This window comes from Engystomops pustulosus, chromosome 9 (genome assembly GCF_040894005.1).
Source record: "Engystomops pustulosus chromosome 9, aEngPut4.maternal, whole genome shotgun sequence".
Lineage (NCBI taxonomy): Eukaryota > Metazoa > Chordata > Amphibia > Anura > Leptodactylidae > Engystomops > Engystomops pustulosus.
Window position 1 is genome coordinate 102,967,668 of NC_092419.1, and position 15,516 is coordinate 102,983,183.

Here is a 15,516-nt window from a genome sequence, read left to right on the forward strand (position 1 = left end):
TGTAGAAATCCACGCAGAACCCTATTCATACATGAAAGGGATGTTGCCGTCACAAATATTGCTACATAAGATTTTACAAAAGGGAACTTTTCCTTGGTGGCTATGGAAATTCCCTCTCCTCTTATAGGACACTGCTTAGATAATTCCTAATCAAACTATATATATACCACTAAGAGGAATTGTTTTAGTTGATCTCTACACCATGTGCTGGAGAGTAGTTGGCCCCTTAAACATTATGAAGAAAGTAGCACTGTAAATACATTATAGTTATAGAATGTGAAACAAATAGAACTTTACTAAAAACTATGAGCCATATAGAGGAATAACGAGCCAGCAATTCGTTATTGTGTGTTAACTCTACCTATTAATGTGATACTTTCGAATTTATTTAAAGTCTGTTTTTTCAATAAATTTGGTTTTATACTCAAATGTTTGTGTTAATGTAGTCTTAGGACAACCTTGGGTGACCCGGAAAAGGTATTATATATGTGGAGATAATTTTTGGATAAATAACCAGATTCTGCATTGGGGCCCAGTTACATTCAGTATCACTTAGTATAAAACAGCGTGGATTAATATATTTGATAATACACTTTTCAGAATAAAATTAACCAACAAATAGGGGGTATAAACATACACCATAAACCTAAAAATGCACCCGTTTTTTAACCTGGGAAATCTTCCCTAATATATCTCTTTAAAGTAATAAACCACAAGATTAAACAAGACAGAGACATTTGTCAAAATCTTGCAATGGTTTATTTATACAGGTAAAGGGAAACGTAGGGGAAACTTTACAGATAAAAGAAATTTACATTTTGCAAATTTCCTAAACCTCGATTTGTCTTCATTCTTCACTGTCCTTCTGCAAAGCGGAAAAATAAACAACATATTAATATGTTATATGCAGAATTAGCATAAAGTTTACTGTATGACTGTTGATATAACTGATATTAATCTATTATAAATCTTCTATTTTCTTTTTTTTTATTAGACAACTTTTATTGAATAATTGTCAGGTCCTCTACCTTTCCACTGATGTCGCGGCTCTTGGCTCTGAGTTTGTTGACTTGAGACTCGGCAATGTCCGCTCTCTCCTCGGCTTCCTCCAACTCATGCTGGACCTTTCTGAATCGGGACAGATGGGCATTGGCCTGCTCCTCCTGTAATAAGTAGGTAACAAGTCAGATTGTTTAATAGAACAAGTTACTGTACATTTGCAGAATTAAAACTGATATTTCAGTTTGTACAAATGTCTGACGCCTCAACCCCAACTTACAGATTCCTCAGCCTGCCTCTTGTAAGCCTTGACCTTCAGCTGCAGCTTGTCTACCAGATCCTGAAGTCTCAAGACATTTTTCCTGTCCTCCTCAGTCTATGAAAAAAAAAAAGTTATTGATCATATTCCCTTTCCTCTTACACTATGAAGCTAAAGTAATGTCACAGACACTTACCTGGTAGGTGAGTTCCTTCACCCTTCTTTCATATTTGCGGATTCCCTTAATTGCTTCAGTACCACGCTTCTGTTCATTCTCCAGCTCATTTTCTAATTCTCGTACCTGTGAAAAATGTCATTCTTTAAAAGAAAATCTCTTAAAAAAAAAAAAAAAAATTAGTATGAACATAATGGAATAGAATCCTCACCCTTGCTTCCAGTTTCTGGAGCTGTTTCTTGCCACCCTTCATTGCCAGCTGTTCTGCTTCATCCAGACGGTGCTGCAGGTCCTTCACTGTCTGTTCCAGGTTCTTCTTCATTCTCTCTAGATGGGCGCTGGTGTCCTGCTCCTTCTTTAGCTCCTCTGCCATAAGTGCAGCCTTCAGGTATAAAGGAAGAATCAGAACCCAGGAATTCTAAAAGAACATATATTGTTGATATATTTACAAAACGTTCAATACGTACATCAGTGATTGCCTTCTTGGCTTTTTCTTCTGCATTTCTGGCTTCTTGTACTGCTTCCTCAACTTCATTCTGTAGTTGACTGGCATCATTCTCTAATTTCTTCTTGGTGTTGATAAGACTTGTGTTCTAAGGAGGAGAAGCATTTGCCTTATAATCCTCCGTCTTAATATTTTACACTTGATCTAGAATACAACATCCTCTTAGAAGGTTTTACCTGGGAGTGAAGAAGCTGGAGGCGTTCACTTGCATCTAGAAGCTCCTGCTCTGCCACCTTACGAGACCTTTCTGTCTGTTCCAGAGCTGAACGTATCTCCTCAATTTCAGCCTGTTGCAGGGTATTTCTACGTTCTACAACAGCCACTTGTTCCTTCAGGTCCTCCTGGCTCCTGATGGCATCATCAAGCTGGAGCTGGGCATCCTTCAAGTCAAAGGGATTGAAGGATTAAGTATGTTTAGGTTTTAACAATCTATAAGTTGTAAATCTATGCTGGAATGGGGACTCCTGGCATTACCTTCAGTTGTGCTTGTACATTTCTGAGCTGCTTCTGTGCCTCAGCTGCTTGACGATTGGCATGGCTGAGTTGGATCTCCAGCTCATTCAGGTCCCCTTCCATCTTCTTCTTGAGTCTCAGGGCATCATTCCTGCTCCTAATCTCAGACTCTAATGTGCTCTGCATGGTGTCAATAACTCTCTGGCTGTTTCTCTTCAACTGTTCAATCTCCTCGTCTTTCTCTGCAATTTTCCTGTCTACCTCAGATTTCACCTGGTTCAGCTCTAGCTGGATGCGGAGGATCTTTGCTTCTTCATGTTCCAGTGATCCCTATAAGAAGACAACATGATTTTTAGTATTCTACTTTTTAAAATGTTTACAACATTTCAAATTGCATTTTGTTTCAGTACCTCTGCTTCCTCCAAGGCGGCTTGCAGATCACTCTTCTCCTGTTCAACTTGTTTTTTGGCTTTCTCCAGCTCATTGATGGACTTGCCAGATTCACCAATCTGTTCAGTCAGATCTGAAATCTCCTCTGTAATGAAAGGGGTAGAGATTAATGTCATGAGAACCACCATTGACCATTGCTAAAGGTAAATGTTGGCTAATGAAGAATCTCCTAGAATCTCTAAGTAATTATTGGTGTATTCAGCTTGTACAATTAAACTATTCAGTTTCTGTAAAGCTCTTACGCTGCAAGTTCTTGTTTTCGCGTTTCAATGTTTCCACATGTTCTAAAGCTTCCTCATAGGCATTCTTCAGCTTAAAGATCTCTGTGCTCAGACTCCTGGCTTCTTTCTGAACTGCCTCCAACTCAGCCTGACCCTCTTCATACTTCTGTTTCCATTCAATAAGAACCTGCAGAAGAACAGATATTCAATCAGATATATAATATCTATACCAGAGTGGATGGAGCTTTCCCTTAAACATAATTCTTTTCATGTTAATTTTATTTAGAGGACTTACCTTATCAAAGTTTCTCTGTTTCTTATCAAGAGCAGCGGCTGCACTGTTCGCCCTCTCAACATCAACCATCAGGTCCTCAACTTCAGCCTGAAGCCTCTGTTTGGTTTTCTCCAGGGAGGCACATTTGGAGTTCACTGCCTCTACTTGCTCCTCAGCATCCTGGAGACGTTGGGCAAGCTTCTTCCTGTAGAGGAATAGTGGAAATGTTGTTGAACCTTTAGACACAGCATCATTTTTGTTCTATAATACTTTAGAATAGCACATACTTGGCTTCTTCCAGCTCCTCTGTGCGCTGAATGGCATCAGTTTCATATTTGGTTCTCCATTGGGCAACTTCACCATTGGCCTTGGACAAAGTTCTTTGGAGCTCAGCCTTTGCTTCTTGTTCCTCTTCATATTGCTCACGGAGCAGATCACAGTCATGGCGGGAGGATTGCAGAGCGTGGGCAAGAGCATTCTTGGCCTGTTAATGCAAAATTTTGGCTGATTTATTACTACATAGTTATGTGAATAACATCAATTTAAATCAAACGGAATCTTCAAGGGGAAAGTGGAATATCAAAATGATATTTTTATTAACCTTGGTTTCTTCCTCCAGCTGCCTCTTAAGTTCTTCAACTTGTTGTGTGAATCCTTGTTTGCCTCTGGTGAGTTGAGAAACCAGAGCTTCTTTCTCCTCTAGCTGGCGGGATTGTTCACCTGATAAGAGAAATAACAACAACCATCAGATAATAGTATAGTGTTGTGTTGAACAGTAATGTCTGTATATATCACATGTGTAAATTATGCTAAATTTAAAACTGCAACACTTTTATGATGTACCATTTTCTGTCTGGAAACGGGCTCTTTGGGCTGTGAGGTCATTGATAATACGTTGGTGTTCATCATCTTTGGTCTTAATTTCACTGAGCTGATCCTCAAGGACACGGCTCACCTTTTCAAGATTGGCCTGAAAGCAGAAGTTGTGATACAACTTTTATCCGTGTTCATTCCAGTTCTTCTCACCAATATTTTATATATCACTCGTTGTTTTTCAAACCTTAGATTTGGAGACATTCTCCAAGTTGCTAGCAAGGTCATCAATTTCCATCTTCAGCTCGCTCTTCTCCTTCTCCAGCTTCTGTTTAACTCTCTGGAGATTGTCAATCTGTTCTCCAAGTTCAGCCACACTGTCGGCATGCTTCTTGCGCAGGGCAGCGGAGGTGGCTTCATGCTGAAGAGTGGCTTCTTCCAAGTCACGTCTCAGTTTCTGGAACTCTGCCTCTCGCTTCTTGTTCAACTCGATCTGGGCTGATGTTGCTCCTCCAGCTTCTTCAAGCCTCTCACTGATCTCCTCAAGTTCTCTGGACAAGTCGGATCTTTGTTTCTCAACCTTGGCACGAGCAGCGCGTTCAGCTTCAATCTCTTCCTCCACTTCTTCAATGCGGGCCTGACATGAGATAACGGATTGTTTAATACTCAATGTATCTGATGCATGAGCCATGTTGTTACTCTAGTACTTTCCTGGTATTTCACTTTACCTGCAGCTCCTTGATCTTTTTCTGCAGTTGAGAACCCAGGGACTGCTCATCCTCAATCTTTCCTTGCAGCTGACTGATTTCAAAGTCCTTCCTGTATTCAAGAAACAACATGATTATATATGTACAATATAAATATAGGAGGGCTCCATGTTCACAATATAGAAGAACACTAACTTCTTTATTTTTTCCTCAGCTTGTTGTTTCTCATTTTCTAGATCCATAACGGATTCTTGGGACAATTTGAGATCTCCTTCAAGCTTTCTCTTGGCTCTTTCCAGATCAAGACGAAGTTTCTTCTCTTGTTCCAATGATCCTTCCAGCTATTTAACATGAATAATCATTTGAGATGACTGTACATAACTCTGTAGATATGTAAAAACATGACTTCTTTTCTGACATGGACTTACATCATCTACTTGCTGTTCCAGCTTGACCTTTGCTTTGCTCAAAGAATTGACTTTGTCCTCCTCAGCCTGCAGGTCATCGAGGGTTTGCTGGTGAGCCTCCTGGAGAGCTTTCTTTTCCTTGGAGATCTTGGCAATGTTTTCATCCAATGCAGCCATTTCCTCAGTAAGGTTTTTAACCTAAACAGAGAGGGAATTGAAATAATAAGTTTTCTATGGAGATGTATATTCATAGACTCACAGCATCGCCACAACGTTCCTTACCTTGTTTTCAGTGGCATGCTTTTCCTTCTCAACTTTGGCCAAGGTGAGCTCTAAGTCATCAATGTCTTTCTTCAGCTCCGAGCACTCGTCTTCCAGTTTCCTCTTCTTGGCTGTCAATTCAGCATTGCTTTCCTCTTCATCCTCAAGTCTCTCTGTGATCTCCTTAATCTTGGCTTCCAGTTGGATTTTGTTCTTGATGAGGCCTTCACATCTTTCCTCTGCATCAGCCAAGTTCTCTCCTTCCTATTGAAGTGAACATTTCCTATTATTAAACACCTGAATTTAAGAATACATTTAAAAACTAAAAGATTGCATAATAAAATATTCTTACGGATTGGACTTGCAGCGATAAGTCATTCTTTTCTTGCAGCATGACAACCATTTTTTCCTCCAGTTCTTTCCTCCTTGCCTCTGACTTAGCAAGAGCTTGTTTAGTTTTCTCAAACTCTTCCTTCATGTTGGCCATCTCCTTTTCAGTCTCGGCACTCTTCAGAAGAGGTTTGATCTTGAAGTACAGCTTCATCCATGGCCAGTGCTTAACATTCATGAATGACCTGACATTGTACTGGATGACAAATATAGCATCCCTAAAAAAAAAAGACATTTTTTTTTGGATAAGATAGAAAACATTTCTCTTAAGCATTAGAATTAACATTTAGAAGCAAATACCTTCTTTCTACCATTTTCTTGAACTCGACTCTTGATAAGAAACCTCTGCACAAGGCCTGAGTACGAGTGATGAGTTGTGCCAACTTTTCATCTCTCATTTCTTCCAGTGTACCCAGGAGACCGGCTTTGAAGAAAACCTAAAGAAGATTTACTTATAAGTAAGTCTATTTCTCGACCTACTTTTGTATAATGGAAAAAATTTATTTTTTACCTTTGTGTGGCCAAATTTGTACTGTGTGTGATCCACATCAATAGAGCCAAGCAGTTTCTCAGAGGCCTTCTTGCTGTCAATAAATTGTCCATCTGGGATGGCGCTAGCATTGAGCACCTTGTAACTGAAGACAGTCATAGAAAAATAATACTTAGTTTAACAGTTCAGGTATTCCAGATATTGCAACTGTTTTGAAGATATCTAATGGGCTTGTACTACTCATTTATCCCCTTTCCGTTGACTTTCCAGAAATTAATCTCTATGAGACCCAATTCATCTAATCTCAGAAACCCAATGCATACCGCCCTTTCCAACAATTTCATGGGTCACCACAGATACTGTATATACATTTTGAGTGACTTTCCTCTGAATAATAACTGCTGAAGAAATGGATATCTTAAGGAGATGAATAAGTATTTACCGTTGTTTGAAGTCAGCATAGAGGATCCTGCTGGGGAATCCCTTTCTGCAGATTCTAATACCCTCCAGCACACCGTTACATCTCAGCTGGTGGATGATCAGATGGTTCTCCATGGTACCTGGTAAGAGCAGCATAGTTTACTAAGAAATGCCAACCTTAAGTTAATTTGTTTTTCCATTATAGATTGCTGAGAATTTTACCTGGAGTCTTGGTCTCATTGGGGATCAGACAACGCACAAAGTGAGGGTGAGTGCTCCTCAGGTTAGTCATAAGCTTGTTCAGATTTTCCTTTGAAATTAAAAAAAAATTACTTGTTACTGGATTTCTCAGTCTAATCTTCATACATCTTGGGAAAGTATATTAGAATGCCCATATAACTATTTGTAGTTAGTTTAGGTAACAGCAGAACTCACTCTGAAAAGAGCAGACACGGTCTGGAAGGATGACCCCTTCTTCTTCTTTCCACCTTTTCCTCCAGCTTCAGCTGCTTTAAATGATATTGGGTAAGATTACATAAAATATATGACCCCAATGCAGGACAGGCTTTATCTGGTGTGTACTTACCATCATTCGCTGCATAACTGGAGTAGAGGAAGGAAAGCAGTTTCACAGAAGATTTCTGGTAGAGACCTACGACAGTCTCGTTCAGTGGGTCCTTATTCTTGTCCAGCCAGCCAGAGATGTTGTAATCCACAGTACCAGCATAATGCACCAGGGAGAAGTGAGCTTCTGCCTTTCCTTTGCCAGGTTTGGGCTTCTCAAAGTTCTTGCACTTGCCAAGATGCTGGTCATAGAGCTTGTTCTTGAAGGAAGTGTCGGTAGCTTTGGGGAACATGCACTCTTCCTCCAGGATGGAGAAGATGCCCATAGGCTATAATGCAGAAAGTGATAGGTCTTTAAATCCAGTGCTTATACAGAATAATCCTGAATCTCAGATTTCTATAGAACTAGTACCAACCTTCTCAATGAGCTCAATGCAAGCAGCCAAATCCATACCAAAGTCAATGAATTCCCAATCAATTCCTTCCTTCTTGTACTCTTCTTGTTCCAGGACAAACATGTGATGGTTGAAGAACTGCTGCAGCTTCTCGTTGGTGAAGTTGATGCAGAGCTGTTCCAGACTGTTGAACTGGATAAAGGAACACGATTGAGACTTTACATACTGTTGTATATAAAAAAAAGCCTAAAATATTGTCTCAGATAATTGTGCTTACATCAAAGATTTCAAAACCAGCAATATCCAGCACACCAATGAAGTACTGTCTTGGTTGTTTAGTGTCCAGCTGTTGGTTGATACGGGTGACCATCCACAAGAACAACTTCTCAAAGACGGACTTGCTGAGGGCACCAATGGAATTATAAACCTAGAAACAAGACCAATTGTTGTGGAAATTCCAGACCACTTATAGTATTATCGTAGCTTTCAATTTCACCTCTATCTAATGGATACCTGTTGAACGGTTTGTCCCTTGGTGACAAATTCATTACCGACTTTGACTCTGGGGTAGCACAAAGCCTTCAGAAGATCGGCAGAGTTGAGTCCCATCAGGTAGCCGATTTTATCAGCAACTACAAATTAAAGGCATGTCTTATTTATTCTAGGGGTAAATGTGATAGACATCCAATAGGTACAGTTTTTAGATGTCAACATGGTAAATATCGAGAACAATAAGGACTTCTGGTCAATCACCTTCAGTGCCATCGGGCTCAGCCTGCTCCTCTCTTTGCTTCTGCTTGAATTTCATGTTTCCGTGGTGCATGACTGCTCCAGTCATCTTGTAGATGCCGATCTTTTCATCTGGTGAGAATCCCAGGATGTCGATAGCTTGCTGTACATATATATATGTATGGGTTATTATCTGCTGTGAGCTTCTAACAATACACAAAGACATTAGAAAAACTAGTAATATTTATCTTACGTCTGTGGCCATCAGCTCCTCTTCATCATCAATACTCTTCACAGCAATTTCACCTTGGCTGATGAAGGGGAAGTCATAGGGGTTGGTAGTAATGAGCAGCATATCTAGGAACAAGAATACGTGTTTATTTAAAAAGGCCTCAGATTATTATTGAACTGCATTATACATGCATTAACAATTTACATAAATCTACAATTATAACTCTCTATAAGTCTCTGTTATGCTAATATCTATAATTTATATGGAAAATGCAAAGTTACCAATAAGTTCTGGCTTCTTGTTGGTCATGATCTGGTAGAAGATGTGGTAGCTTCTCTCAGCTGAAAGCTGGAAAGTTACTCTGGATTTTTCCAGCAGGTCTGTAGATGAGGGAAATCACAGGTCATTGATGAAAAGATAATAAGCAATTAACTGAAATGTTTCATCTACAACTTACAGGTCTCAATATCAGCGGAAGACAGTTTTCCTGTGGTTCCAAAGTGGATTCTGATGAATTTACCCTAAGGATTGTGTATATAAAGAAACATGGTAAGATTTCTTATATATTACAAACTAAGTATTGGTATTCTGAAATATCTTGGCCACTTACAAAACGCGAGGAGTTGTCATTTCTCACGGTTTTGGCGTTACCAAAGGCTTCCAGCAGAGGGTTAGCCTGGATGATTTGATCTTCCAATGTTCCCTGTAATGTGAAGGGATTGGGGAGTACAAGGTTAGTATATATAATGGAGTGTACTCTTGTATATAGGGCATAGACAGACACAGTTTACCTTTAGGCTGTTGCTTGGCTCCTTCTTCTTTCCTGAGTCCCCAATAGCTGCAATTGTTGCAAAGTACTGGATGACACGTTTGGTGTTCACAGTCTTTCCAGCACCAGATTCTCCACTGGTTATAACAGAGACACGTTAGTAAAACCTTGTAACGTTTATAAGAGCAATCACATTGGAATCATCTAAATCTTATACTTACGTAATCAGGATAGACTGGTTTTCACGATCTGAAATTTGAAAAGAATGTACAATATAAGTAATCAGATAATCCTTGCAGCAGAAGCCCTGAAAAGGTCGACATTTGTACCAAAATGAAAATGACCTGTTAACATGAACTGATAGGCGTTATCAGAGATGGAGAAGATGTGTGGGGGGGCTTCCATACGCTTCTTTCCTCTGTAGCCGGCAACAACTTCGGGGTTGTACACTGGCAGCCATTTGTAGGGATTGACAGTGACACAGAAAAGGCCGGAGTAGGTCTGGAATTAAAGAATTTTTTTTTTTTTTAAATCCTATGTAGCTTTACTATCTAAAATAATGTAAGAAAGGGAAAGAGACTTACGTAGATCATCCAGGCTGCGTAACGCTCTTTGAGGTTATACAGCACAGACGCCTCGTTCAAGTGGGTCATCATAGCCATATCTTCAATTTTATCAAACTTGGGGGGGTTCTGGGGGTACACCTGGCTGTCTTTAACAGTTACCTCCTGGAAACAATGAGGGGTTTGTTTAGTCAAATGTTACTTGCTGTATACCAGTAGTCTAGCATCCACTTTAGCAATGTGAGAAATATTGTGTCTATACCCTACCACAGACTATAAGTCAATAAAACTTTGATTATATAGAATCATGGTCATATGACTTGTATTTTGTGCCTGAGATGACCTATTATTTTGTAATGTAACACATGAATAATTGACATGTTTACCCGGCCATCATCGGTCTTCACAGTGACTTTACCACTGTCACGGGCGGTGATCAGACCCTTCACGTACAATTCTTTGGCATCATCTACAAAGCAATTGTTCTTGGCATCGAATGGCTTGTTCTGAGCCTCCAATCTCTCCTTCTCTGATTTCCGCAGGAAGGAAGCAGCTTCCCCAAAAACCGCCATTTCACCATCTCCCATGGCTGCGGCAGTCTGTATGAAAGGTAAGTTTAGTTATTAATTCTTGACAATCTGCAATCTGCATACTTGTGTTGTGCCATGTCTGGTAAGAAATTGTGTTGCTTTTAGGTGTTTGTTGATTTGTGGTCCAGGCATATAATGCATATTTTGGAGGGGTTGTCAGCAAATAGAAAGAACTGTTGTCCTCCAAAATGATATTTAAGTCCGATAAACCTTGTTTTTTCAAAGGAACTGATTCACTAGCTTATGTGTATGAGGGCCTCTTGCCCTCCTGTGACACATGATATTGGCATGTTACATCTTCATGCCAAAGGGGTCTACCATAAGGGGTCTTAGAGCTGCCTATTCCCAGGTCACCAATCCAAGCATGAATGTGTATGTGAGGGGGTTAGGAGGAATATCTGGTGTACTTTTGGTGAATAGTCTTTCCCTGATAGTGCTAAGATCACAGGGCGTCTTCCTACTGCTATAACCTGTGGTTTTTCTTAAGTTCGTTATCATGTAGGTGTTTGTTGGATAGGACTGTTGGTTATTACATGAATGTATGGTAAGCATATGGATTGCTACATGTGATAAACATAATGGGGGAGAATTATCAGCATTTTGAAGTAAAACTGTTCTAGTTGCCCGTGGCATCCAATCACAGCTCAGCTTTAATTTTATAGACTGCTGTGGGAAAATGAAAGCTGAGCTCTGATTGGTTGTCATGGGCAATTAGAACATTTCTGCTCTCAGGCACTTCTGATATATCTTCCCCAAATGTAACCTGGACTCATAGCACATGATATGGACATGTATAGGTGCCCAACACTGCCTTATAGTCACCATCTCAGGGACTGTAGTGACCAAGTGAATGACTACAGTAAAAGGTGCACTGTTAGGTGTGTGATAGCTACATGTACTGTACTGTAGGACCAAATTATTATACTGCATTTAGTGATCTGTAGATAGAGCAGCCATTCATGGATGTTATATATGAAATATATTGGGTTAATACCGGTATGTCATTACAGGGTATTAGTTTGTACACAGACACTTACCTCCTTGTGCTGTTTCTGATGGAAAAGATCTTATGTGCCCCTTTAAAGAAATGGAAATAGTCAGGTTATAGAAGTGAATTGATGACGCCTTATAATTCCAGTCTGGAGTCAGGGAGCAGGGAAGCCAGGACTTACCAAGAGATGACTAGTGAGGAGGCGGCTGGAGGGCTTATATACACCACTTGCTGCCCTCTCAGCAGTACTGCACTCCTGTTAAGGAATCGCCTCATTCCCATAAGTGTCCACAGAAACCCAACACTTTCTATTCTTCACATGTAAAAATAACTGGACAATTCCTGGGCATCAGTGTGTCCTTCAGTGTTATCTACTCAAGGAGGACTGAGCCATCACCAATCTCTTACAACTCAGCACACAGAGACAAAGCCTGAAGGTTTATTGCAGATTATCTATCGATCTCTATCTATCTATCTATCTATCCTTCTATCTCATATCCATCTATATCCTATCTATCTCATATCTATCTATCTATCTATCTATCTATCTATCTATCTATCTATCTATCTATCTCCTATCTCATATCTATCTATCTATCTATCTATCTCATATCTATCTATCTATCTATCTATCCATCTATCTATCTCATATCTATTTATCTATCTCATATCTATCTATCTCATATCTATCTATCTATCTCATATCTATTATTTTAGCTATCTTAGATATTTCTATCTCGTATCTATCTCTCTATCTTACATATTTCTCTAATAGCTATCTAATATCTATTATCTATATATCATATCTTTCCATCTATCAAATACATATTTAAAATCTATCTCTTTAAGCTATCTTATATCTTTCTATCTCATATATATCCCTCTATAGTATATATTTCTATCTTTCTATCTTTCCAATAGTTATTTCAAACTTTTTTATTTCATACTTTTTTATCTCGTATCTATCTTGTAACATTTTTGCTAAGTTAATCAAAAAACGACAGGTTTATTATAGAAATTATCTATCTAGATAGATAGAAATTTAGCTCATATCTATTTACCTATCCTATATCTTTCCGTCTGATGCAAGATAGATAGATAGATAGATAATAAACAAAAAAATCACAAAATCCAATTAATCACCGTGTAGTGTAATGTGTTTTGTGGTCAGCAAAACTTTACTGGTTATTCAGGATTTAAATATTGATAATCTTTATTGAGGATTAGCTGATCAATATCCAATCAGTGGGGTCTAACATCCAGAACCCCTCTGATCAGATGCGTGAAGGGACGTCAATGCACCACTTATTGCTGCTACCACTATATAGGCTAGTGACATCTTTCTGTTTGTCACATGAACTGTGTGTTGCCTATGACCCCGTTGATCCCCACGAGGAAGATTTTATTCACATATTTCAGTTGCCATCAATTTTTAATCCTCAAATCTGCATCACTTATAGCATGAGTTGTACTGATGAGTCAGTGCTGACAATGTATCCACAGCCTGCAATACTCAGTATACAGATAAATGTATAGTGATCAGTGCACTTATATATATACTACTGTACAGATATTCTCTACCTCCACATTAATATACATTGGAGCGCACTGATACTTTGCAGTTTAGTGATGTTGGTGCTAAAATGTTTTATTGTTGGCAAAAAACTGATTTTCTATAGTCGCCAAAATATAGCTGAGGATTAGGGTATTCAGATGTATAGGTGATGCTTGGGGTTAGCAGGGGTATAGCTGACTATGGGGGTCTCTAGAGTACTGTCCCCCACACCGATCACGAGATAAAGGCAGCGCTACACATGATAAATGCCCCCATCTTACATGAAAACTATACCCGTCATGTGCAATGTTATCCCGTCTAGGGCTTATTTTATCAGTGAGTTTCCTTACATAGCACTGCTGAGGACCAAGATGTGGAGCTACTACACTGTCCTCAAACACTGCACTAGAGTGAGTCCATGATCAGAGAAATGTATAAGTAATATATGTTGTGTCAGCGAGATTTCATCTCTTGTATAGCTTGGGGCGACCTTGTCAGAGGATTGTGAAACCAGGACACCTTGTTTGGAGCTTCATTAAAGATAATGTGACTCTCTCTTGTTAGACTATTATGTCTCGTCTTTAATAGTCTGAGTATTATTTCTGTACCATTATAGTAGATATCAATCATTGGCTGTGGACTGGGTTGCGCAGATTGAGTCTTTCTAGTGTGATATTGCTATAGTCATCTTCAGAAAATTCCAGTTCTTCAGTCATCATACAATGTGTGTTGCTGTTGTTTTATGTGATTTATCAGGTTGATGGATGTCTTATATTGGCATTATGGTCTGTTTTGAAACTTCCCAAGGCCATGTGTTGTAAAGTGTTCTCTTTTTGTGCTGTTTGTTTATTCATTTCCTGTGATCTCTTCCTAGTTTGGCATCACTGAAGCTTATGTCTGGTGCCAGATATTACCGACTCCTCACGATTATTATTCATGTTACGTGTTGTGAAGAGACTGCTTTACAGTTTTGGAAAATCTGCAGTGTAATGTGAATGTTATTTGGAAACAGTAATGTAGACCACCCCCCCCCCCCCCCGTTTTTTTTTTTTAACAGTGTTATTATATACTTTAACATTGTGTTTACACTATTTTGTAAATGCAAATGTTAAGAATAATGTAATTAGGCAAATCACCGCTCCTCAGCTGTAGTAATGCATTTCAAAACGCAATGGAAAGGCAACCTGTGACCGCGCCTTAAACTTCTCCAGATTTATCATCCAGCATCAGACACGCTGATAGATCTGGTGCAGCAGAAGACTGGTCTAGTCCTATGTGTGACACATAGTGCAGAAGCAGATGGAATTAATTTTCTGTAAGTTTTTGAGTTCAAATCTGTAAGACCTCTATGTTCAAGCTCCGGCTGGTGCCATATACAGGCAGTCCCAGAGTTACATACAAGATAGGGTCTGTAGGTTTGTTCTTAAGTTGAATTTGTATGCAAGTCGGAACTTTATATTTTATCATTGTAATCCCAGCCAGAACTTTTTTTTGACAATTGGATTTTAAAAATGTTTGGTTGTCATAGGAATCAGGATAAACACATCGGGGGACATTAATCATAGGGGGTCTCAGGTTCGCCTATTTTTGCGCCTGGTTTGCTCTTCTTTTTGGCTCCTGATCTATGATGGATCTAGTTCTGCCTTAGTAAATGCACTTTGGATTTGTCTCATGTCCCATTCATTTGCGCCTAAATTAGCGCCAAATTTGGCACAATTGTTAGATCTCATTTGTGAGCAATAATGAAAGGAGACTGAGAAAATGTGACAGAACGTTCAGGGCGTCATCTCTGCACAAAAAAAAACTATAATTATGATGCAAATGCGGGGACTAAAAGTTACAGGGTTTAAAAAAAAAAAAAAAAATTCTTGCTGAAATGAGTCTTTTCCTTTTTTTATTATAATTTACAGTAAATGGAGACTGATAATATTCTCAGATCTGTACAATAAGACAATAATCACTCACAGAGATGATCCCATGGAACATGATGAAGTCGTTACTGGAGAAATTTTACATTTTAAAACTGCTCCGAAGTATTTTCCATGTTGCATAGAGGTTATTCTTCATTTGGGAACCTAAAATGTATGTTTTTAGTAATGAAAAGGGAAGTTTTTTGGAAGTGCACCTGCTCAGAGGAGGTGCATTGTCTGCGACTATTTTGCGCCTTTTTAGGCACAATTTTGTGATAGATCCCGTGCAAACATCTGTATAGGACGCACTCACTATGTCAGATAAGGCGCAGGGACTCAAAACCACTAAGTGCCGAACTTTGCCGTGCGCCAGAAAATGGTGCGTAAATGCGCC

General features: G+C 39.2%; 1 protein-coding gene across 2 annotated transcripts; it reads right to left on the reverse strand.

Moving 5' to 3' along the window:
* Positions 1 to 736: 736 nt before the first annotated feature.
* On the reverse strand, positions 737 to 11,851 carry LOC140077673 (myosin-4-like). Of its 2 annotated transcripts, none has more exons than XM_072125017.1 (40): positions 11,704 to 11,851; positions 10,463 to 10,675; positions 10,098 to 10,241; positions 9,858 to 10,014; positions 9,735 to 9,762; positions 9,536 to 9,650; positions 9,355 to 9,447; positions 9,202 to 9,265; positions 9,026 to 9,124; positions 8,766 to 8,869; positions 8,537 to 8,675; positions 8,297 to 8,415; positions 8,061 to 8,210; positions 7,805 to 7,975; positions 7,411 to 7,717; positions 7,260 to 7,330; positions 7,047 to 7,134; positions 6,847 to 6,964; positions 6,426 to 6,549; positions 6,215 to 6,351; positions 5,877 to 6,132; positions 5,546 to 5,788; positions 5,285 to 5,461; positions 5,052 to 5,197; positions 4,878 to 4,968; positions 4,397 to 4,786; positions 4,180 to 4,306; positions 3,938 to 4,056; positions 3,624 to 3,820; positions 3,358 to 3,541; positions 3,084 to 3,249; positions 2,802 to 2,926; positions 2,413 to 2,721; positions 2,115 to 2,318; positions 1,901 to 2,026; positions 1,645 to 1,815; positions 1,455 to 1,559; positions 1,280 to 1,375; positions 1,029 to 1,163; positions 737 to 865 (listed from the first exon to the last, which is right to left on the reverse strand). In XM_072125017.1, the coding sequence occupies exons 2-40, from the start codon at positions 10,661 to 10,663 to the stop codon at positions 848 to 850; spliced, it is 5,814 nt and encodes a 1,937-aa protein (XP_071981118.1). In that variant the 5' UTR covers positions 10,664 to 10,675; positions 11,704 to 11,851; the 3' UTR covers positions 737 to 847. The 2 variants fall into 2 exon arrangements, with proteins under 2 accessions (XP_071981118.1, XP_071981117.1); XM_072125016.1 differs by having other exon boundaries at positions 7,260 to 7,333.
* Between the last annotated feature and the right edge of the window lie 3,665 nt (positions 11,852 to 15,516).

Excerpts from the sequence above, each read along its gene's own strand:
- LOC140077673 (XM_072125016.1), bottom strand. The coding sequence starts at position 10,663 with ATGGGAGATGGTGAAATGGCGGTTTTTGGGGAAGCTGCTTCCTTCCTG. Across the intron at positions 7,976-8,060 it reads CTGGTTTTGAAATCTTTGAT|TTCAACAGTCTGGAACAGCT; the intron begins GTAAGCACAATT and ends TCCTTTATCCAG. Across the intron at positions 3,250-3,357 it reads AACAGAGAAACTTTGATAAG|GTTCTTATTGAATGGAAACA; the intron begins GTAAGTCCTCTA and ends GTTCTTCTGCAG.